The sequence below is a fragment of the Gobius niger genome, assembly GCF_951799975.1.
Source record: "Gobius niger genome assembly, chromosome: 15".
NCBI lineage: Eukaryota > Metazoa > Chordata > Actinopteri > Gobiiformes > Gobiidae > Gobius > Gobius niger.
This window is the reverse complement of record NC_136866.1, coordinates 10162097-10186471: the sequence shown is the minus strand read 5'-3', so window position 1 is coordinate 10186471 and position 24375 is coordinate 10162097. Positions and strand designations below refer to the sequence as shown.

The 24375-nt window shown below is 41.6% G+C and overlaps 4 protein-coding genes across 4 annotated transcripts in view; 3 read left to right on the top strand and 1 right to left on the bottom strand.

The window, feature by feature from the left end:
- mthfd1l (methylenetetrahydrofolate dehydrogenase (NADP+ dependent) 1 like) overlaps positions 1-19393 on the bottom strand; it is a 24858-nt gene extending 5465 nt beyond the window's left edge. Inside the window, exons 1-26 of the mRNA XM_079571955.1 lie at positions 19042-19393; positions 18389-18473; positions 18255-18305; positions 18129-18182; positions 17640-17764; positions 17195-17295; positions 16747-16883; positions 16354-16441; positions 16171-16232; positions 15993-16090; positions 15737-15910; positions 14926-15062; positions 14637-14683; positions 14308-14415; positions 14159-14233; positions 13490-13592; positions 12625-12701; positions 11789-11929; positions 10897-10965; positions 8808-8919; positions 5924-6063; positions 5788-5829; positions 4066-4169; positions 3807-3984; positions 1997-2104; positions 1718-1870 (exon numbers count right to left, since the gene is read on the bottom strand). Of these exons, the coding sequence (XP_079428081.1) occupies positions 1718-1870; positions 1997-2104; positions 3807-3984; positions 4066-4169; positions 5788-5829; positions 5924-6063; positions 8808-8919; positions 10897-10965; positions 11789-11929; positions 12625-12701; positions 13490-13592; positions 14159-14233; positions 14308-14415; positions 14637-14683; positions 14926-15062; positions 15737-15910; positions 15993-16090; positions 16171-16232; positions 16354-16441; positions 16747-16883; positions 17195-17295; positions 17640-17764; positions 18129-18182; positions 18255-18305; positions 18389-18473; positions 19042-19271 (2799 nt within the window). The 5' untranslated portion in view covers positions 19272-19393. The remainder of the gene's footprint in view (positions 1-1717; positions 1871-1996; positions 2105-3806; positions 3985-4065; positions 4170-5787; positions 5830-5923; positions 6064-8807; positions 8920-10896; positions 10966-11788; positions 11930-12624; positions 12702-13489; positions 13593-14158; positions 14234-14307; positions 14416-14636; positions 14684-14925; positions 15063-15736; positions 15911-15992; positions 16091-16170; positions 16233-16353; positions 16442-16746; positions 16884-17194; positions 17296-17639; positions 17765-18128; positions 18183-18254; positions 18306-18388; positions 18474-19041) is intronic.
- syne1a (spectrin repeat containing, nuclear envelope 1a) overlaps positions 1-24375 on the top strand; it is a 225183-nt gene that overhangs the window by 199954 nt on the left and 854 nt on the right. The window lies entirely within an intron of this gene.
- LOC306975053 (syntaxin-11-like) lies at positions 19331-24375 on the top strand (the record flags this gene model as incomplete). The annotated part of the gene is made up of 2 exons (XM_079572472.1): positions 19331-19396; positions 23465-24375. Exon 2 carries the CDS (start codon positions 23476-23478, stop codon positions 24373-24375), a length of 900 nt encoding a protein of 299 aa, XP_079428598.1. The 5' UTR covers positions 19331-19396; positions 23465-23475.
- On the top strand, positions 20337-22234 carry stx11b.1 (syntaxin 11b, tandem duplicate 1). Its single transcript, XM_079571967.1, has 2 exons — positions 20337-20473; positions 21230-22234. The coding sequence occupies exon 2, from the start codon at positions 21237-21239 to the stop codon at positions 22137-22139; it is 903 nt and encodes a 300-aa protein (XP_079428093.1). The 5' UTR covers positions 20337-20473; positions 21230-21236; the 3' UTR covers positions 22140-22234.

The window sequence follows — 24375 nt, the reverse complement described above, 5'->3', positions numbered from 1 at the left end:
TCATTTAAGGGAAGCCAAATCCACAACCACATTCATACCTTGCACCTCATATGCTATACTGATCATTTTGTAAATCCAACCACTCAGTCACATAGCTTCTATATTTTTTTAAATTGATTCATTTCTTTTCTTTTTTAATCCCAGTTTAATTTCTATTAGCAAGCCCTTAAAGCAGTACTAAGTAACTCATGCCCCTAGAGGCCAAAAGCTCCACTGCAGGTGTCGTAGCATGTTGCGTTTTTTACTCATTAAAGGGATATTTCAGGGTTTTCTGACATAGGGCCTCATTTCCTAGTTATCCAGAGTGTTGCTGGTACCTGGAATATTTTTTTTGTAATTCATGCAGTTCTTATGTTTGAAGAGTTTCGTGGCGCTAGGCTAATGCAAGGCTAGCGCATTTCTACGATGTCAGCTAGCCTGCATTAAAAACAGTCCACACTCCACAGAGCACCTGAGGCAAATCATTTATAACGCCAGACTAACCATATAAATGTCTGTGTCGATAGAATCATTTTTGGAATATAACTGACCTTGCGTCACATGAATGATCGCATTTTGAGGGACTATTTTCCAGCAGGTCACTGCGCCGCTGCGTAGCTTATACAAACACGAAGCAGATGCTGCTCAAATATAAGGTATTTTAAATGCAAAATGGTTAAAATTATCTCATCAACACTTACATTACATTACCACATGTTATCCCCAGAGGGACTACGCAAAGGATTTATTAAGGTAAACAAGTTACTTAGTACTGCTTTAAAGTGGATCTTTGCTTAATGTATGCTTCAGGTCTGCATCATTCCATCAAAGAAAATTCCTAGTTTCTGAACATTTCACTGACAATGGCAATAGACTATTCCAATTCTGATAATATCATGACACACAAGCACACGAAGAGAAAAGGGAGACTCCTGCTTTAACCCAACCTAAAAATGGCCACTACACCCCAAAAAAATGTACGCACCAAGTAATCGCATTTCCAACGCTACTATGTTTTCCTACTTAATTAGTTAATGGATTTATTGAGTTAAATTATTAGCAGAAAAGTGGTAATGCTGCAGTCGGTCAAATGGTCAACTTGAGGCATTCAGAGAGACCTCCACCAAGGCATTACAGCTGTGACCTTTAATCGGGATGTTTGCTTTAGTTTCTTTGATCTTGCAGTTGCTTTTTTTTTTTTGCTTTTTTTTTTCAATCCAAGTGCCTCCTGTTGAAATTAGGGCATAAAGCTGCGTTTTTCAGTCACTACCTGGTCTGAATTTGAATTTTACACACCAGTCTCACAGACGCACCGAGCGCCAGCCCGAGTTCAAAGCCCTCGTTGGAATCTCCCTTTGGGGTCGGAGCCACAGTTGAAGGGTGTCTCCGCGGGCAACGGGACATCAAAGACGGGGCTGGGAGACTGGACAGACACCAGTCCCGCATTCTGACGGGCCTTCCCAGCATGCACCGAGCCTGACACCTCGGCCTCAGCCAATCAGCGCACAGCCCCTCGGGACACACTGGTGAAATAGCAGGAGGCGAAACACTTCCTTCCTCTACAGACCTATCATCGTCAAAGCAGCATCCAACACGGGACTAGTGGTCACAAGAACTTCAACACAAAGTAATGGTCAGAGGAAGCCGAAATTCCATTTGTCACATGTTCAAAAGGGAGCTGTGTGAAGTATAAACTCAAAAGCCTTGGCCTCAAACATATTATTTTACAGTTACTTACCGTTCCAACAAGCGGGTAGATGAATCCAGCTCCGATGCTAGCTCTAACGTCTCTGATCGGCAACACAAACCCGGTTGGCGCTCCTTTCTTTTCAGGCATGTGAGACAGGGACAGGTGGGTCTTAGCCATGCAGATAGGCAGCGATCCGAAACCCTAAATTTGAAAATCATATTATTAAAAACTTAATACCTTTGAGTCCATTTGTTGTTGTTTATTTAAAAAAAAGAATGCCATTAGTGACCATGAAAGAAAGGGAGGTATTGTCTTTGAGTGAGGCACCTGTTGGTTGTAGTAGTCGATCTTGGCTTCGGCTTCTGCAGACAGCTCGATGTCACTGGCCCCATAAACCTTTTGTGCAATTGTTCGGATCTTTTCCACAATTGGCATCTAGGACAAAAAAAAGTACAATTGTGATAAATAAAGAAACATGAATACAATAACCTCGCTGAATAAAAACAACAATGCTCAGCGTTGTAATATGAGCACACCTGAAAAGTTTGTGTATACTACTTCTATTAAACACTCTCTATGCTGCATGTACTTCATATTCTAGTTTGTGCACAAGCAGCTGTGTTCAATGAAAAGGGGAATGCCCATAATAAAACCTGCTTCCATAAATCTGCACTGACAATTTAACATTCTCCTACTCTGGGTAAACAGCCCTGGATGAAGGCCCAGTCAGTCCAACAGTGTCCCTAGAGGCCTGCCACTGTCTGCCCCTCAGCAGAAGCTCCTCCTTCTGGGACAACCTTCACCCTGTCCCAGCACAGCCACACTGTACCCACGGCCCAACTACTTCACGACAAGACCGCTCCTGTCCCGACTGCACAAAGGACATCTTGGTAATACCACTTGAGTTACAGCAAACTTGATATATTGCAGAGTCATCAACATTTTGCCAATTTCACTAAACCGATTTCTTTCCTAAATGTTTTATGTAACAAGTTAAAACGACAGTAACCCTCTGTGCACACTGTAAATAAGGAAGCATGCATGTGCACTTTGGGTCAGTTAATCAAAGTCACAACTGCCCAACTCAGTAACTCAAACCAGCTGATGTTTTTACTTCCACATTCTACAGTCTTCTAGTCTAAACGCTAAATATGCAACAGATTATAAAACACGCCCTGCATGTGATCCATCCTTCAGTACTGCTGAGGCGATGGACAGCTGTTGTAGAGTGCACAGGGACCATTGTGCTAGGCAGAAATGTGTTAAGCTATTGTGCATGTTTTAGATTGGATACTGGCTGTGTCTCAGGCCCCTTTGTCTCATGAGCTTCACACTTTTGGATCAAACCAAACTCCTCTGATTTCATCATTGAGATTTTGTGAGAAAATCATTGCATTAGCCGAAAATAACATTTGCTTTTGTTCCTTACATGGGTCTTCCGGTTCAGATGGAGGCTAATACACTAATACACAGTAGCTTTGGGCATTATGACCTGCCTAAAGTCCAAAAATGATGATCACTTGAGAAGTTGAAAAGGAAAATTCCAGAAAGTGAGAGGCCCGTTGTTGAGTATGCACCAGACCCTCTAAATGCTGAAGTTATGAAGTGCAGCTTGACCACATAACACATTTACTCACACCGGGCAGGCCAACGAGAGGCAGGTAGATCACACGATATGAAAGATTAAGGTGTAGAATATTATAGATCCTTCTCAAAATCTGCAGTTAAAAATGATCTCAAGTACATAACACTGGTATGGCCACCACTTGCACTAGCACACTGCTGTGATAGAGATTCCTAGAAAAGCTACTTTTACTGACCATACTTTGCAACAGTTACACATAATGTCTATCTTTTAGAGTTGGATGTGTTCCATTTTCTCTCCAAATTGGTGCAAACCACAAAGCCAAGAAGATAGTGAGGGAAACATGGCTAAATATGGTAATGTATTGGAGATATTAATCAAGGCCGGGTTTGTTGCAGGACAGGCCAACCCTCAACTCGGGGATTTATGATGAGGATGAGACGTAAACATACCAATTAATCCTGTGTTTTAGTATTTGGCGTACTGCTCTGACAGATGAGACGAAGAGTACTTTTTAAAATGAGACGTATGTTACAGTTGTGATGGTCTCACCTCAATGTCATACAGGAAATTGAAGTGGCTGGGTTTGCTGGCCGCCTCCTTCACCGCTTTGGCGAGCTCCACGGAGCCGAGGCCACCCTCAGCCCAGTGGTAACAGGGCACTGCGTCTGCCGCCCCACACTCTCGGGCGATCTGGCACACCAGCGCCACCTCCGCCTCCGTGTCTGTGCTGAGGGGGAATACACAGAGGATCAATGACAAAATGTTAGGCCTCCTTGGTCTATCACAGAAGAAAAGGAAACACTCTTACCTGAAAGCATTAAGCGCTACAACAACTGGCACCCCGAACTGCTGGGCGATTTGGATCTGCTTCCTTAGGTTGCTATGGCACCCACCTGCAACCAAGCCCAAATTCTGGAGATAAAAACAAAATATGCCAGTAATTAACTTGGATAAACATGTTTGTGTAATTATCAGGTAACACATTGTATGACACGATAATAAAAAAAAAGAAAAAAAAAAGATTGGCAAACCACAATCTTCACTTTAGGGCAGGGGTGGGCAATTCATTTTCATAAGGGGCCACATGAGGAGCCTGAATTGAGTCGGAGGGCCGCACCAACAATAACACAAACTTATATCGGGATATAAGTATAATATATCGGGAGTGTATCGCCGGGGTCCATGAACAAAAGCTCCAAAATAAAAAAAATGTTTTGATTGGGAAAATACATTGAGGACTTTTTTTCAATAAATCTATAATGATGAGCCTGACAGGACTGTAGCCTCATAAAAACGGCTTACACTTATTGCACTTTACAAGCCTGTGTCACAAGTCTCTGCTACATTGTAGTCAATATTCATTCACTCCGCACTCCGTGGTAGTAAGCTACTATTGTAGCCACAGCTGCCCAGGGGCAGACTGTCCATATCCCACTTGCAAGTCACACAATGTGTTGTTTATATCCTTATATCTTATTATGCCAGTGCCCTTTGCTGGACACCTGTGGAATTCTTTACTTTTATTCTTATTTAATCTGCCCCCTAGTGGCTGGAGTGAGCATTCTGGTAATAAAAAAAAAAAAATCATAACTCCGCACAGGAATGAGCTAGAGACTTACTTTTTTTTTTGACATGCTTATGAATTTATGCCCTACAAGTTATGGGCCGGACTGAATCATCTCGCGGGCCGGATGTGGCCCGCGGGCCGTACTTTGCCCAGGTCTGCTTTAGGGTATGGACTATGTATATTGTGCAACATACTTGAAAAGATTTGACTTATTTCTATCTAATATATGCTGGAATGGACCATCTCATATCATTGACCTGTTACTCATTTCTCACACAGCTCTTCCGGTTGATCAGAGTAATTGAATTGAGTGTGTGCACGTGTCCAGCCCGAGGCCCAGAGCGGTAAGGCTAAGCAGACTCTGTAAAAACCCATTTCCCTGGGTCTGTTTTTCGCTGTACTTCTGGTTCTCGTTACGGCCTTAACAATTAGCGCATGCCGTGTGGTTATTTTGTCAGCTGAAACTATCCAAGAAGGGAGCAACCCGGGTCAAAATGAATATTAGGGTTGCTCACCAAAGTCGCCCTTTAGCCCGTCAATACTGTGGCTTATAAGAGCTTTCAAGTGACCTCTTAACTCCATATATCCTCAGGGAAGAAAAGGAACTCATTCATTTCTTTGACCTAACGGCACGCCTACCATATGCCTTCAACATATGGGGAGCAATTAGAACGCTTAAAGAACTTATTATTATGCAAGACATTTTCTAGACCAACATTAGCATTTTCTAACCATGAAAACAGTGGTCGAGATGCTTTGGAAATCATCACCAGCATAATGGAAAAGCATTGAACCCGCACTTTAATAAGCACATGTCTGCTAATTGAAGTCGTGCTCTGATCATTGACTTTAAAAGGGGCCTGATCCGATTTTGTCCAAGAGGAGGGGAAAGTAAATGCAAGCAAACTCAGTGACCTCAGACAAAAAAACAACAACAAGCTAACGTGCTTTGGTCATGTGTACCTCTTCTATGTATTCTTTAGGAAGCGGCGCACCAGCTGAGACCTGCAACACAAAAGAGAAATCCTCAAATTATAGAGGAAAATAAAGCGGGCTTGTGATCGATTGGTTTGGTTCAAGTGAGTCAGATTTCACTTACACCGGGACCTCCACCGTGCATCTTGAGAGCCCTGACTGTAGCGACCAGGACCACCACATTGGGCTGGAGGCCTGACGCTCTGCACTTGATGTTGAAGAACTTCTCCATCCCGATATCTGCTCCAAACCCGGCTTCAGTCACTGCAAAAACAAGGCACAAGAAGACACAGCAGTGAGTTACAATTTCGTGTATGATTTTCCTCATTTTCTACCCTACACCTTTTCCCTCTGAAGCTTTTATTTTGTTACTCATGCTTGTACGCATCCCTCTCTAAGCAGTGCATTTTGAGATTGGTTATATCCAGAGTCCAGACGAGTCTCTGTCCCATCTGTAACAAAACGTAGAGTAATGGCTCCTCCAAATGCACCAAAAGGCCTCTCGGACCAGATCCAAGCCAAACAAATAATCCACCTGGAGTGACAGCCATGTTAAGATAAGGTTTCCTCTTACTTGTAAGTAGACTGCGCGTAGTATACGTGCCCCAAGAGCTGGTTTAACACTGTGGGAAACGTTCAATCCCGTTGCAAAAGAATACATCTAAGGCTTAAGCAAATATCTTAGCCTTTCCATTACACATTTCCTTCCTTCTTTCACCTGCCAATCACTACTTATCCTCATAGGCCAGCAATGTCACTGTAGGAGGAAAAAAAGAGCAATAAAGCAACATTACACCAAAGGATGATGAAATATGTACACTTTCCCAACACAACTGTACCAGCCATCAATATCTGACAATATAAACCAAATGTACGATATACCGTAGAGTCTAGATTAATCCCAGAGAGTTGTCATGACTGTGTGTGCATTTCCAGGAAAATGGGCTGACTTTGTTAGTACAGTACATTTGAAGCCCACTTAGATGCTTAAAACATCAGATAAGATTGCAGATAACAGTTTCAAAAGTCCGTGTTAAAAGATATAGTCAGGTGAACCAAAACAGTATAATGGCCATCGTCTGACATGCATTTAATGTACCGGTAAATGAAATAAGGATTGGATACGTGCACACAAAATTAGAGATAAAGGCAAGTAAAGGATGTAAAAATACATAAACACCAGCGTAAAAGACTTTGATGTCACTATTAAACACGTCTAATATGCTTTTGCCTTCTGGTATTGTTATCATAATTATTGAAAGACTTGGTGATAATTCCTGGCAAGGTGCAGCCTGTGAGGAGTTTGCATGCTCTCCCTGGTTTCGCCTATCAACCCAAAACATGCACAGTAGGTTGCGGAGAACAAATGCCTCTCTGTGGACATTTAAGTCTACACATACAAACACATGTTACGGATAATGAATTGCATCTTTATATTCCTCGGAAACTTTTCTAAATAGATTCCGCTGAATTGGGCTAAAGTTCATGAGAAGCCCTTCACACCCTCCACATTACACGGGGCAGCGGTGTGACCTCCAGAGGATGTGAGGAGGAAACACTCGCACACTTCCTGCTCCGTGAGTTGGCCTTGAACTGTCCACAAAGCCCGTGAAGCTAAATGTTTTTGAGAGCGAAAAAGCTGGAAGAGATTACTGCCAGCAAAAGCATTTGCACTGGCACCTCAGCCAATAACAATATCAACAAAAGTAAAAGTAGGGTAGGTCAACACCAAACTCCTTTTGACGTGTAATTTTCTTAAACTGTACGTTTGGTTAAACGTGTACAAGGACTAAAAAGATTTGGGGGAATGCTTTGTGGTGAGAAAAACTCCGTCACTGTGATGTTTATCTGCATTTACTGATACTGGAGTCCCCCACACTATCCCCATTCAGGAATACAGGAAAACATCTCTATTTTCACTTTACATTCCTAGAAGACTTGAAAATCCCCTTCGATAAAACAGAAGTATGGACCACAATCCTCAACCAGTTCAACCAGAGTTCATACACTTGTAAACGCAAAAGGACCTTTTTGGTGTGATGTGAAAAAAATGTTAATGCCATTTGTTATTGTTGTTAATAATACAAAATGTTGTGTTTCAATGCTTCCAAAGTTGGACAAACAATTAGTAAGAGAGGAAACTTGTCGAGCGATTTATTAAGTCTTTGCTCTTACTCTACAAAATAATGCAATGGGTCTGAAGATTAGTGGTCGTGATGGGGGGGGGGGCCATGTATCCCAGCTGCTGTGGGAGGGGCGGGTGGGAGGTTGAGTTCTTGGCATACCTCAGAGTCAGGTAACAAACACAGGAGCAGGAGGAGGCAGAGGATAGACAGATGAAAACATGTGCAGTGAGGGAGAGGAGGAGGGGTTAAGTGTAGTGAAACCAGACTCGGAGCTGTCAACTTTTCAGGCCCGTCAAAGAAATTCAACTAATGCCAACACTACAGATTTCCCAGGTATCTGTGAGTAGTAGTAGTACCTAAACAATCCACAGCTATATTGGAGCAACCGTAACTCAAACATCACCATAACTCAACCAAGTATTATTTCCCCTAATTTACTCCAACTTCACCATAACAGGCTCCAATGAACACCCTCCAAAAAACTCTCTCAGATTCCCAACATACTTGAGCCGACAGACAGTGAATGACAGAGAGCAGCAGCAGCAGCAGATGCATCGGCCGATAACATTTGAAAAACTCAAGTCTGCTTTGACGTCCTGGGATTAGTGCAGTTTACTCAGACATTCCACGGACTCTTAACATTATCCATCTACTTCCTTTCTTTGGTTCCTAGAAAGTAGTTTGCATGAGCGCGTAATTGGTCAATACCAGAACGCTTTGGCCGGAGGCTCGGATGAAAGAACGGGCACAAACCTTTGACAAATCAAGATGCAGATACAGTAATACACAAGCCTAACAAAAATGTGTTATGATATGGGGGTGTTTCTTACTTGACTTTTTTTTTTTTTTTTGTACGCATTTGACCTACATGTACAAACTTACCCACAAAGCCGTCTCGTCCCACCAGCTTCAGAGCCAGCTTGTCAGCCAGCACTGAGGAGTTGCCATGGGCGATGTTAGCGAAGGGCCCCGCGTGGACGAACACTGGAGTGCCCTGCAACAATTAAATAACAAGATGAGGGGAAAAAAAAAACTTGAGGGTAAATGAAATTACCACTCTATTATTTGTAAGGAACAACTATCCTGATAACGACATGTGTAACTCCTGTAACTACTAGAACAAGGATACAACTAGAACAGCAAACCATGGGTGAACCACATGGGGACTGCTGAACTAAACTAGTAAGAAGTGAGAAATATGAATGAGACTTGGATAAAAGCAATATAAGTAAAATTAAATTATAACACTACTCCGAAGGAAACGCTGATATTTCTCAGGTAGACGCTACAGTTGAGGAAAGGCAGGCATTGTTGAGCTGGGAGTAGGGGGAAAGAGGAAGGATGGGAAGAGCGTTACTGACTTTTTGTAATTTTCTACACTTTGTTTGCATTCCACTGTTTGCCACTGTAAACAAACCGCCCTCTCACAGGAATAAATCAAGACATTAGGACAGATGCGGTTGGGTTTGTCTAAGTGTGAACCAACATTTCATAGGACAAATGAGAAAAATGCGTGAAAGATTTGTAGAAGAGGTTTTGGCACTGAAAAAGCTTTGACAACAAGAACAGGTAACTTTAATGGACATTTGAGATCATAATACAAATAAACAGTTAAAGACATTGAAATGGCCTTGTCTTGTCTTTGCCATAACATTTTGTACATTAGAAAACAAACATACCATTTCCACATACATAAATAAAGTGCTTCAGATTAAATGTTCTGTAACGTATATGAGCAAAACAGGAAGATTGCTATCACCGTGTCCGCCTCTGGGGCATCTCAACCTGTGCTTATCAGGGGAAAAACAACACGTATGTGTATTCCCAGGGTATCAGTGCAAACAGAAAAAGAATGGGAATACAAGTAGAAACCATGGAACAGTCTACTTTCCAGAAAAGATACAGGAGAATCTCTGGGACTCCACGTAGACAGGATGTTTGACTGCACACAATGCCTGGGACCTGCTATTTAGGCACGTACTGTGCATAGGATTAAACAGGAAAATGCATAAAAATACTCCCTAGAGGCAGACATAGTTTAGCGATCTGCTCTGGTTGTTGTTGTGAGGACAGTTATGAAGTGGACAGACCAGGGACACAGAGACGTTGTAGTTCAGAGCTCAATCAAATAGCTCATCAAAGTATGTGACTGATCATTTATTTTTCAGTGAAGTTCAATTATATAAACCCTAAAGTAGAATCAAAATCACTCCAAGATCTAAATAATCTTGCTCTACACTGAAATGTAATGACCATTCTTTCTTATAGACACATATTCTTGTTTTTACTTATATTCCTTCACTGGAGGTAATGGTGGTGGATCTACATGGAATTTCTCACACGGCTCATTGGCCTGAATCCTGGAGGCGGACCAGAATGACAGGAAAACCACAGTGGAAACAGCTTCACACAACAGAGCCACAATATTTCCGCTAAAAAAACGGAAAGTAACCAAATCCCCACAGTCTGCTCTCTCCAGTCAGACTATACCCATCAAAACAAGGTTTGTTTGGCTTTACTTTACACAACCAAGATTCATTCATTAAGATTCAACTCTAGCTCTGACAGGTGCATACTATGTCCTTGGATCAGACCCACATTGCCCTTAATGTGGTGTGTGAGTAAATTGTGATTGAATAATTGTGTTTCAAGCACTTAATACATATATTTCCCCCCCTTCAGTGCCATCACAGACAGTGGGGTTGGAGCAAAACGAGTCTAGTTTCCTGTCAGAGCGCCACACCTGTCATTTGGACGCTGCTAAACTGTTAAGATAAAGAGCCTGGGGAGGAAAAGGTCAATCAGTCAAGTTCTTTAAAGGCTCTCACAGGACCACTCTATTTGTACTGCTCTTCCCTGACAAAAGTATGCCTCATAGTTAGTACGTGTGCCTTTTGCAATCTAAAAAAAAAATTGACCCTGTTACACAAAGTTACAGTTGAAAGTTGAATATAAAATACTTCAGGCTCACCTCTAGCGTCTGCATAAGTGTGGGTTTGATGGCATCTTTCATCAAAACTGCCAAGGCCCCACTCACGCCCTGACAGGAAACACAACAACAGCACAGTGATTAGAAAGTAAACAGTGTTAAAAAATTTTGTACACCACCCGATAACTGCACAGAGTATTTAAACTGCAAATTGTACTTTTCCTAAGAGAAGCATTACTGCTGGGGTGCAGAGAAAGAAGGGTTCCATAGGCAGCTGAGCTGGCCATCAGGAAAAACAGACTCTATTTTCACTGTGCCAGATCTTTGGGGTGGTGATGTTTTTGCATACTGTTAAGCAGACAAATGTAACATTATAGGGGCACCTCCTCTTTTATGCTGTGCATAACAAGAGCCAGCTGACTCCACAACTGGCCCAGCTGAAAGGAGGACTATTGTAATTGCAAGTGACTTTTTGAGAAAATACTAAACAGCTGTCATTTACTTATTTACATAGTGTATTGCTTTGGTATTTCTCATTGACCATTTAAGCTAAAGTCATATTTATTTTGTGTTGTGATCAGCAGAATGGTTTTAATATTGCTGATTGTATAGTCACTGGAATAGGACAAAACTATGTGTCATATCTTCTTGATTATGCATAGTAACTGAATGTATCTATTTCTGAAGTACAAAAGGGGGTAGGCGCTAACAAGCTGAAGCTTCTGCTTACTCCTTTTGAGCATCATATCCACGTTATTTATTTATTTATTTACCTATTCACCTAAACATGTATCTTTCTTTGGCTTTGATTACTGTGCTGAACACTGTTCCTATGAAGAACTTTGAGGAACTCAGATGCTCAAATAAAAAAGATGAATTGAATTTACAGCAAGCTATATTTTCCCGTACGTGACAGCCATAAAGTGTCACTCACCAGGTCCTCTGCAGTGACAGGACGTCCGGAGCGACTGGTGCCCACCACCATGCGTGCCAGCCTGTTCCTCATGTCCTGCAGACTATTGGACAGAGCCAGGATAGCCATGATCTCACTGGCCACGGCAATATCAAAACCAGTCTGGAAACAAACATTCACAAAGACACACTGAAACTGGTCTTGCAACCCACACTTGGGCCCCGACCCACCAGTTGAGAACCACTGCTCTAAAAGAACGGGACAAGGGGAATGTAGGAAGACAAATGAAATTAGTTGTTCAACTGTGAACAGATTGATATCCAAAACCACGGGTCCACCAGGGAGCACCACTTTTCGACTCCCACTCCCAGCGTCAATACCCTCTGGACATATAGTGTAACCAGCGTTGAAGGAAATGTGAAGCTGAAACTCAAATAGTGTGGACAACCCAATAGCTTTAAATGTAAGCATCTGCCAGGCTGTACGTCCATGTGTGTGTGTTATGTGGGTGGGTTATATCCCTCATCCTTTTAACATTTGCTTTCACTTAAGTCCCTCTTGCTTCCCATTGAGCCGAACTGTTTATTTACACGATTTCATTTAGCTGTCATTACTACAGACATGTGGGTGCAATACATATGGGTTGAATCACAGACAGAGGGGAAAGAGGAGGGGGCATGAGAAAGTGACCGGCACAGAGATTGGGAGTGGGTGTCCGTCCACAAACAAACGGCATTACAAAAATGTTCACACATGTCGTCCTCTGTAGTGGAAAGTATCATACTGATGACGAGACTGTGAGTAAATGGGGAAGTATGTACGACATGTAGATCTGCCTAGAGGTGCATTTCTCTTACCTCTCTCATCTGTCCTTTTTCAGTGCTGGCTTGTCCAATTGTTATCTTCCTCAAGAAACGATCATTCGTGTCAACAACTGAAAAATATTAGAAAGGAATTTGAATATACGGTGTTTGTTTTCTTGGTACAGTGAGGTTCAGAAATGCTACATCAAGAGGGGCTAGCATAAACATTAGCCATATAAACTGAAGATTTATATCTGCTCTGCTGGAGAGACTGAAGTTTGTTTGATTTAGGGTCACACCCCTGTAACATGTGCTGCTAAATGTGTTTCTAATCTCCAGGCTGAGTCCCTTTGAGGGCCCTGTGCAGACCCTGGACTACATTCCCCATCAGTCAAAGCAGCACCCCACTGCGGGTTCTCACAGACGCACTTAAACTAACATGGCAGCCGCAACGCTAACTGTTAGCTTTGGCTACCCGCTCATTTATAATCTGACTTATATCAAGCTCTCCCAAACACACACAAACCATTACAGGACACTAAAAAGTACACTTATCAATTAAACCCAACATTAATGAATATATATTATACATTTAAACTAAATACATTTTTAGATGTGGCTAAAACTCAATCTTAACTTCTTTACTTTCCGAATGCATTTTTCATGAGGATGTTTAAAAGTATGTTTCACACCTTTCTACTAGGAGTAGAAAGGTGTAGAAAGGTAGGATTTGTGATGATTGTTGGACCGCAGGAAGAGTTATCTAATCGTACATCACAGCTAATCAGGATATTATATTATCAAACTAAACTGAAACTATTTCTCTAAACAACACGCTTCCGTGATTTTTCAAAAGCAAAAAAAGCTGAAAAATTGGCATGAAATTATGGTGAATCCACCCCTGTATGTGTGCGCGTACCTCTCTGCCAGGTGATCTTGCTTGGGTCCAGGTCAAGGCGGACAAAGCGGCTGACCTCCTGCGGTGAGAGAGACTCTGGATTCGTTTTATCGATCCCCAGACGCTGAAACAAAAACGGAAATAAATCATGACAGAAACGTCTCCCAAGAGTGTGAACACAATTACAACAGCTTCTAAATTCTGGCTTTACAACATAGTCATCTATAAGACTTGCCCTTTATTACCTGTTTGCTGAGGACCTCTTGTGGACAAAACACTTAAACAATAAGGAGCATTTCTTCAATACAAATGAAGCGTAATCAAAATAATAAATCCCCTTTGTGAAGTTGTAATATTATATGCTAAAGGCAAACTGTGTGCCATTTTGGATCATACTGTTGTACTCCTAATTCTCCTAATGACCAGCTAATCAAAGAGTGAATTTGGCTGAGGACCGAACTCATTTAAACATCATATTGCCTTTAGTCTCCATGGCGATGAGCTGGAGATGTCCCCCATTCTCAAAAAGGTGTTAGGAGAGGTGAAACACTCACAGCAAAGACAATTTTCAACAATAAAAAAAATCTGTAATTTCTATTCTATTTATTGGGTGAAATGTTTGATATTTAGATAAATTATATAAATGACACAGAAAAGCCCATCTCTAGATCGGGAACTGTTCAGACTTACCTGGAGTCTGGAGATTTGAATAGGAGAAAACTTCCGAACTCCATTCATAGAAGGAACCAGCCTTTTGTAAAGAGCCTATAGAGGCAGAAGCATGTCATTTCACTTCAAAACTTGAATTACTTGGAACATTTTTGTGAGCAGATGCTGACCTTGTCTGTCTGAGTTTCCTCATGAAGCATTCTGGCATCAATAGCAGCTGCCACCAAGTTGTTCGCTGCGGTGATGGCGTGAATGTCACCGGTCAGATGGAGATTAAACTGAGGAGTGAAAAAGGTCAGAAAACAGTAATAATGGCTGTATTTTTCCTCATCAAGGGCCATTGCAAACATAGTGTAAAGAGGTTCTACTGAACTGTCAGAGTAAGTATTTCTAAACGTAAAGAGCATTTTTATAAGTCAGCACTAGCATTGGAAAGTAAATAGTTTAAAATGGTGGCCCTGCTGCTATGATGTTCAAAACAATCATTCTGTGAACTCACCTCTTCCATAGGGATGACCTGGGCATATCCTCCCCCAGCAGCGCCCCCTAGACACAAAGTAGGGATACAAAGTATGAGTGCTGTGCAAGACTCTCACAATGATACGCCTTTTTACTATTTAGAGTATTTAAGTGAAAGCGTTCAAATAATTTCTCTGAGATATTTAGATGTCTTTCATACAACCAGAGTTAAATAGAATAATTCAATGCTGTTGTGTAGTTTTCCTGTTTTTCCAAATTAAATTTAAAAATTCTAATTGACAAAGCACTGTTTTTTAGGAGATACTGACCTTTGACCCCAAAAGTAGGTCCCTGGGAGGGCTGTCGTAGGCAAGCAAAGGAGTTGAGCTTTAGGTGGGCGGAGAGAGCCTGAACCAGGCCAATCGTCACTGTGCTTTTCCCTTCTCCAAGAGGAGTAGGTGTGATTCTGCAAAATGGACAGAAGATAATCATTTAATTTTGATGCGTTTGTACATTTTTTCGGACGTCCCTGTGAAGTGAGGATCCCATGTTGGTGTCATGTACAAAATACAAAGCTTTAGATGCATGTTTTTGCTTGGCATGACAGTAACTTTATATATACTAGTGGTGGTTAAAGTACGTTGTTAATTACCTGAGTAAAAGTACAATTACCTCTGGTAAAATACTCCAATAAGTAAAGGTTGCGCTGTCAAACTTTTACGAAACTGATAGTACAGCAAATAGTAAGTATTCGCTGTAAAAAAAAAAAAAAAAAAAAGTTTAAATAAGAAAAATTCAAGAATTCACTTCCCATTTGGCAACATAATGGGGACAAACCTTCATCCTTGTTATGAGTTACTATTTGACAGTACAGCGCTTTGGAGCCTTTTTAAAAATGTCATGGTGCAGAAAGTATTATATTTATGTTTCAAATGTAGTGGAGTAAATGCTACTCAAGTAAAGTACAGATCCTCAGATACTGAGCACCTCTGTTTTAATCAACAGTGAGGGCAGACTAAATAAGCTAATTAGTATATATAGATATACTTCAGCCTTAAAAGTGTTTTGTGCAAATTGTAGTAATAACAACTCACAAAATACTTGGTGCATTCAGTTACTTCCAAAGTCATAAGAACTCACCCAGCGACCAGCACATAGTACCCATCAGGCTGAGACTGTAGTCGGTCTAACAGAGACAGGTGGACTTTAGCTTTACTCCTGCCATAGGCCTCTAGTTCTTCAGGCAGCAAACCAATCTCCTCTGCCAACTGTGTCACAGCTTTGGGAGTCTGAGCTCGAGAAATCTCAATGTCACTGTAACAAAATTGAACACAAGCATTTATTAACTCCGTCTTGGCTTTTTCTCCTTACAAACTTAGTTAATCTTGGTCAGGACCTCGGCACAGGGGTGAGGGGGTTAAGCTTGAGGCTCCTAAGACGCCACGGTCGGTACTGCTGTTCCTGCAACAAGCGACTGCTACTGCAGACCACATTCTGTAAATAGAAAAATAGGACTTCTTTATTTCAAGACTAGAAGAAGATAATGTACTCATTTTGACAAGTAAAGACCAAACCTGTATTCTGTAAGCAGCGGAGAGCTGTCCGAACCCCAACTTTTTGGATATCTGATTTTCATCTAAAACATAACAGTATACATTTATTGCTTCATAATTTCAGATCAAGGTGGTCAAGCATAATTCATAATTTTGCAAGATTAAATTAGAAATAATTTGAAATATGATATTGAAGTTTCTTACAAATGACTGCTGCTCCCGGTCGAACCCAAGTCGGTGGAACTTTATTATCTCCTTTTTCTAACAGGACCACAGCATCAGCCTCCATCACCTGGAACACACCAGTACTCTGTAGTAACATGATAACTTTGGTATTGTACTGTGACAACAACCAATTAATGCAACTGTGTTAATGAAGACTCATGGCTGAGTCGAAAAGTGTTGACGTTCCAGCAATACAGTAATGTAAAAAGGAATATGCACTGCCTTCATGTAGTTCTGTTCCCAGATCTCAAGATCAACTGTTTTTCCTGCCCTAAACTAAACCTCATCTTTCTCATAATAATGCAGAGTCTGACACCATGTGGTCACATAGCACAACTGCACCCAACCATGGTTCACTCAGGGTGGCATTACCCTTCTTTGGAGATTCTGGTGAGTCCAGTGAGTCTTACAGGCCGCCAACCCACTCCTCTCAATCAGAGCTTGAAGAGAATAAGCCACTGGTCCATCTGCCCCAACCAGCAGCACAGACTTTCCTTCCAGTGGTGCGTCTGAGAAGAAGAAAGACATAAATACTGTATGGCATTTATAGAACTGAAATAAGAGAAAGTTTTCACTAAAATATTGCCTGGTGAGTGACATCAAAAAAGTAAATAAAGAAAGAACTTTAAAAAAAATATGCTTCCAGTAATTTTTTATTTACTTATATTTCCTTTGAAGTTATTGAATATTTATTACCTTTATTTTTACATTGTAATATTCTCTATGTATATAATTTAGTTGTTCTATTTGTAACTGATGTCCCTGAAGAAATACTTACAGATATTTTGCCTTTTCCAAATATTTCTCAAGCACGACTCACCATGTTTCTCCAAAAGATCAAGTATTGCACTTGCTACAGGAGGCACAAAACTCCGCCCACCGTCGCCGCGCAGCAGCCGCCCCACATTTACATCTGACAACCTACAACGAAGTAACAATATTCACATTTAAAATAGAACACACTGTGCATATCAGCAAGTCTATATCAAGCTAATTTACTTCCAAAGTAAACTGATTGAAGTAGCCAGTACATTTTATCGTGATTGTAAGGGGCGTCTCACTCATTTTCTGCTCACAAGACACACCAACGTGCCGTTTCCAACTCTGTCTAATTGTTACCAGGCCTTTCTGATTTGGGCTTAAATCTGTCGTCAAACATGTGAGCAACCTGTGATCTTTTCTCCACTGCTTAATAATAAAACGCAGCATCTTCTTACTTTTAAGCTTGGGGGTTGAATTCTGATTTTGATCAACAGTGTTTTTACCCTTCAACGTCCTTCTCTGGTCGGAGAGCATTGAGCACTTGACTAGTGAGGAGAGAGGAAGGAAGCAGCACAGATACACCGTGCACGTTGTGGTCATCATTTAGCTTCATAATTTCTTCAATGACCTGGAAAGTAAAAAAAACAAAACATAAAACACAGGGAAAAAGCATATGTTTGATCAAGCGAAAGGTTAACCAAGAAAAATAAGTGATGCTACGAACAATATTCCCATCACTGCTGCAATTGCCCCTCTTTTTAAGCGCTCATTCAAAGACTAGGTATATGCTATAATCTAATATATCCTTGAAAGTCTTGTGACAAAGTGCGTATGTCCCTAACAATTAAAAGATGAGTCAGCCCACGGTTGTCCTAAGGGTAGGTTGCACTCACGCATCAACCCAACGGATGGTAAATCATGCAACAACTTGTTGAACAAACGTGCGGGGGAGGGCTGGGGAGAGGAATAAGCAAGAGTTCGCGCTAACTTACTTCATCTTCAGTGCAGTCCTTTGATAGACAGATCTGAGTAATGTTCAATCCAACCTGGAAACACACAGCTCCATGTAAGTAAATGAAAAACAAAACACAAACAAAAAGACACTTGTTTAGAGTTACCATTTCTGCCACCTTCTTATTCACAGCCCATATGTGGTCATCTTCACTTGACTGGGGAAGAAATAAACAATGTTTGGACCTCTGAAAAATCGTAATATCGTTCTTTTTTTTTTTTTTATCAAATGTTTCCAAACCTGTATAATAGCAAGAGTTGGTTGAAAGGTTGAGCTACTTCTCTGTAGAGCAGCCATTGCCTCCTTGGTGCTTTGAACAACTTCTCTATATGTAGATGCAAACATAATACAAATCAGTGATTAAAAGATGAATGCAGCGCATGAATTCTAAATGATTACAATCGGGCCCTTTTCTATTAATTAATGTTTAAGTGTAGGGGCCCCCAGTGTCATGTGACTAGGGAGGGGCCTATATGCCCCCTGCAGATCGGGCTATAGCACACTGACCTATATATTCACCAAAATGTAAACACTGTGATGATTTCCGTCTGTCATCACAAAAACTACTCTTCACTCAGTTTAAAGGGTAACTTATGTGGAAAAGTGTGTATTTATGCGTTACTGTGATGTTATACTATAATACACGGTTTCAAAGAGACTGGTTTAGATAAGAAGTGACAAACCAGATCAAGAAGAGAGCTATATAGCGCATTGGTCGTTAGCTGTTAATTCAATGTGTTTGGAAACAAAGGCACAAAGTTGCATCAGCTGGCACTGTGTGAAACAGCGGTACACGTGGATGAGTGGTTGCTAGCCCCCAACCAACAGGAAACGGCAAATTACAATGGAAATAACACACAATACACATTTCTACTTGGACAGGAACGTCTTACCCAAAAGAGCTGTCACGTTCAAACGCATCTTCTTTGGCCGCATGTTTGCCGATGTTAAAGGCGACTTTGGCACTGGGTCTGCTGCTTGAAGTCGCACTGGCCGCTCGCAGGATCAGGCGACTGTTGGAGAGACCCGCCGGGAAGCATCTCAGTGACAGACCGCTGACTACGCGCCCGGAGCGCTGTCCTCGGAGGATCCCACAAGTGTTTCTGATTAGTGACAGTTTCATGGCGTTGTCTTCTTGTTTCCTGGTTCTTGGTGGGTTCAGAGTCTCAGAGCTGTGGGACCCGGTGAGGACTTGAGTCAGACAGACACAGAGCGAGCAGAGGTGGCGCTGGGTCGTGATGGAGTGAGGTACGGCGTCTTCACGGGCAGTAGGATTGTTGGAAAGAAACATATGGCGGATATTAAACGCATGACTCAAAATTGTTTTGATTTGACTCTAATAAAAACATGCACCACTCGTGCACAGTCGATATTAATGTTGATATTTCCACGAGCTTTAGGCACATTTCGTTGACTGCACATGGTCATTATAACTATTCAGATTAAGGTTGTTTTCTAAATGAAAACAACAACAACAACGACAACAACAACAACATGCTGTTGTACAATGTACAGTCTCTTATAATAGCTATACGTGTTCAAGACGAACACCAAATGTTGTTGACCTTTTCGGCAACAATCAGTTCCTGGCTGTACGAATTCGCAAAATACAGGGTGCATTTGAAAGCAGCTGCGCAATTATGCTCAAATTTGGCCGATGCCGAAAACATTTTCTATTCATTTAAAAAATCTCAGAAAAGGATTTATGTAATAATTATGCATTTTATTTAATTTTATTTTGTGAGACAGTTTATATTTTAGTAAGTATATTGATAATAATACAAGATGAACTGATTATATATGGGTAGAATCTTTGACCATCTCTTTATGAAAAACTCATTCAATGTTTTTGTTAACGGGGGAAGTTAGGTTGGGCTGATAAACGTGACCGACGTTTTTGAGAAACAAAAATAAACCAAATTATTCCAAATGTTTCAGCAGCTTTATATATTTATTTCCCCCACTAGCCTATTTATTATGCTTACATGCAGGTTATACACCAAATGTCCTCATACGGTTTCTGATTTTTTTTTCATTGACTTGACTCGTGCACACGTTTCCACGTCACTGCGAGACCAAGTCAAACCGACCAGGCTTCATTCCTGCAGACACATCGTGACAGATGGACCAGAAAGGGCGGAGAGTCGCAGGTCATACCAGACGAGCTTCAGGACCAGTTTTAACTTCAAAATAGCTCCATTACGCGCGATGGCTTCATTGTTTCTGCTCTTAACGCAGAGAGGTCATCAGTAGGATGTTGTTCTGGGACCTTTGTCAACTTCATTTACAGAACTAAGTTCATTTATTTGTCTGTGGACAAAGCAGGTAAGGTCATTTTCTTTACATTTTAAGTTTTTACAATAATAATAATAAAGTGGAGACTGTTTGGACAGTGGCTCTATGGCGGAAAAACAATGCAACGTTTGCAATTTACTCTGTGAGAAGAATGCTAGACATTTATTTGAGAAAAGTACATTTTTGGCGACATAATGGCCAAATATAATTGACTATTTAATGTATTTGGGCACTTCATATCAATAAGAACACCACAACATTTGTGTCTGTTGTTGATCCATTATTCTAATTGGTTATCTTGTTTTTTTATGCTATCTATAAAAGTCAAAAGTTAAATGAATATCTGGACTAAGACATCAGACAGGTCACAAGTTAAAACAACTGGTTTGGTTAGGAGCTACACCTTCCACTATTCTCCAGAGAACCTGTTCTGCCAGTAAAGAGTGCTGTACCCAAGGAAGAGAGCAAAGATATAATATCTTAAGATTGAAGGTGTGTTCAAAAGTATAAGATGGCATGAGAAAATATATTTATCATACTTATTTTGACATTTGTAAAATCCTTGCCAAAGATTCAATGGTCAAAGTTAGGTATTTGGTAGATAATATACCACAATCAATGGAAGAACATTTACTTAAGACAAAAAATATTGGCAGAACGTGTTTTGAAGGTGAAGCATGGAGTGTAGTGGACAATCAAAATTGGAAAAAGAAATACAAATATACAGCTCTACAGAATTGATATGTAATTCCATAGGACTGACATGTTACTCATCTCTTCCCTCAGTGCCACCATGAGGGACCGACTGAGCCACCTGCAGGAGCTCCAGTCCAATGGGCACGTGGAGCAGATGGAGTACGCGGAGTCCGTCACCTCGGACACTTTCAGCAACGTGGACCTTGAAGAAGAGCTGCCTCACGAGGCGATCGTGTATGACAACAGCCCTGACCTGGCAGAGGTCTTCAGCCAATCCCAGGACATCCACAGGGAGATCCAACTCATCCGCCTGGAAGTCAAACGCCTACGGGAGCAGAATTCCCGAATTGTCCAGGGCACCTCTACTATGAGCATGATCAAAAGGGATTCCAACGCTATAGGGGCAGATATCAAAGCCAAAGCTGAGAATGTCCTGTCCCGTCTGCAAGATATGGAAGGGGCAGCGCACAAGTTAGAGCAACAGCACGGAGCAAACTCGGCTGTCACAAGAATCGCAAGAACCCAGTACGCGTGTCTTAGCAATGGCTTTCGCGACGCTATGTTTGACTACAACGAAGCCGAGATGAGCCACAGGGATAACTGCAAAGCCCAAATCCAGAGGCAGATGGAGATAGTGGGGCGTGAGGTGACGGGCGACGAGGTGGAGGAGATGATTGAGAAGGGACAGTGGAACATCTTCACCGATAACGTCTTGAGTGAGGGCAAAACGGCGCGGTCGGCTCTGTCCCAAATCGAGAAGCGCCACCAGGAGCTGCTGGATCTGGAGAGCAGAATTCAAGGCATACATGAGATCTTTCTGGACATTGCCCTGCTGGTAGAGGAACAGGGGCCGATGATCACCTCCATCCAAACCAACGTGCAGAAAACCGACGAGCACATACAGGATGTGGTGTCCAGACTGGGACGTGCAAAGAAACATGACAAAAATAACCCCTTTAAAAAGATGTTCTGCAGCTGCTTTCCGTGCTTCAACCAATAATCTGCTGAAGCTTATTATCCGCCCAACCTTCACTACTTAACCAGGCCTGGGAATGACACAAAGAGCACACTTAGGAGAAGACATTTAGGGCTTGATTTGACTAGAACTCTTACCCTTGCTTTCTAGTTTCTCATAATACATTTTTTTGACTTTGTTTTGAGATCCATCCTCCATTATTATGCGAGCCTCATGATCAAGATCTTCGTTGTATCTAAAAGTGCAATAAGAAATCATTTAAATTATTTGCTCCCTAAAATGAAGGAGTATATTTTAGATCATTCATTGTGTATAATGTTTTTTTTTTGTCTGCCCTATTTATCTCTATTGGATCTTGCATTTCTTTATGTTGTGCATTTATTATTGCTCACATTATATACTATGTGTTTGTGTGAAACATAATAAAATGCAACTTGAATAAAATGCATCTTTCATATCAAATTGTACATGTTTTATATAATCCAATCCCAACTCCACTCTCTGATTTTTCCAAATGTGTCCTGAACGCAGCACCATGTTCAGTAATCAGGGTCCAAACTCGACTCAGCTGTCCCTCCCCAGCACTGCCTAGTTTGACACAATGATATCTTTTAAGGCGTATATGGCAAGTTTGCTTCATTCCTCGCAGAGAATTCTTTGTACACATGTAGAAACTTCCTGGAATCAAACTTGACACTGTCCTAAAGGAAGTGAAATGTCTTGCTGTGGGAGGGATGGCCCATGCCTGCACTCGACTGAAAGGAGTAAAGCAAGGGTGGCATTTTCACAGTACAGGGCAGACGAGGAAACTGTCTCCGCATGATCCAAAGATGCTCTTTCTGAAAAAATGACTGAAGCTGTGTAGATTATTGTCCGGACAAAAGGAATCAAAGTTTTGGATGTGTGGGCGTCAGTTGACATCTGCAAGGTAAAATAACAGATTTTCAGCTTTCTCATTATATGAAATGTCATAATATGGGGTAGATTATAAGCCTTTATGGCCATACTCCTTTATAACATGAACAATTCTTTATAGACCTGTTTCACCTGTTTATTTTTTGCAATTTACACCAAGTAAAAGCCTACAGCTAAGTTTAAAATTATATCCATTGCAAATAAGTGAAATGTATATAAAGCAGTGGGACATCTTTGCATTGTCTGAGATTTTTTGCTTCCTTGTTCCTGCATTCCAAAGAGCCATTGCCCTTGTCCTCTTTCATTGTTGTTAAAAACTACACAATAACACCGGCTAGATATTGTGTAAGCAGTTGTGCAAAGCTCATCCCCTTCTCTACAACGGCACTTTCCACAAACCAAACCATAAACTCATCGCTGTTTTTGTTTTAAAGGCTCGTGAAAGATGCGGGACTTGATGGAAAGGCTACACACTCTTCATGAAGAGCAGGAGGAGGCTGAGCTTCATGAACCTGTGGATGAGACTGACATCGACAACGTGCTGCACTTGCAGGAGGCAGTTGTGTTTGAGATGCCCTCGGCTTTTGAATACATACTCAAAGAGGCTCATTCCATTCGTAAGGACCTATCAGTGCTCCGTTTTGATGTGGAACGTCTGACTGCCCACAATGAACGCTTCGGCACATCAGTACGTCGCCTTACTTTGCTGAAAAAGGACTCAGACTCCATCGCCAGGGGCATTCTCCAGAGAGGGGAGGATCTCTATGATCGCATACAGGCTCTGGGTCAGGACAGTAGACAACTACAAGAGACAGAAGGCCCAAACAGAGCGGTCAGTCGCATTGCCCAAACACAATATGACACTTTAACTTGCGCCTTCCATGATGTCATGAGTCAGTACAACAAGGCTGAGATGATGCAGGGGAGCATGTGCCGTGGGAGAATTAAGAGACATGCGTCTATCATGGGCACGGAGATCACAGACCAGCAGCTGGATGAGCTCGTGGACAAAGGAGGCGAGGGCTGGGCAGAGTTCTCCCAGAGTCTGCAAACACAGGGGACACGTTCATCTCGTTGGGCCCTCAGGGAGATCCAAGGCAGGCACAAGGAGCTACTGGAGCTTGAGTCCAGGCTCAAGCTTGTGCATGATCTCTTTCTGCAGATGGCTGTCCTGGTGGAGGAGCAGGGCGGCATGCTCAACAACATAGAGGCCAATGTAAACCGCACCGAGGAATATGTGGAGAGAATTAATGTCAAAATGAAAAAGGCTTTGAAATACAAGAAAAAGAATCCTTTTCTTCAGTGTTGCCCGTGCCTGCCATGTTGGAGATATAATGACAACTAA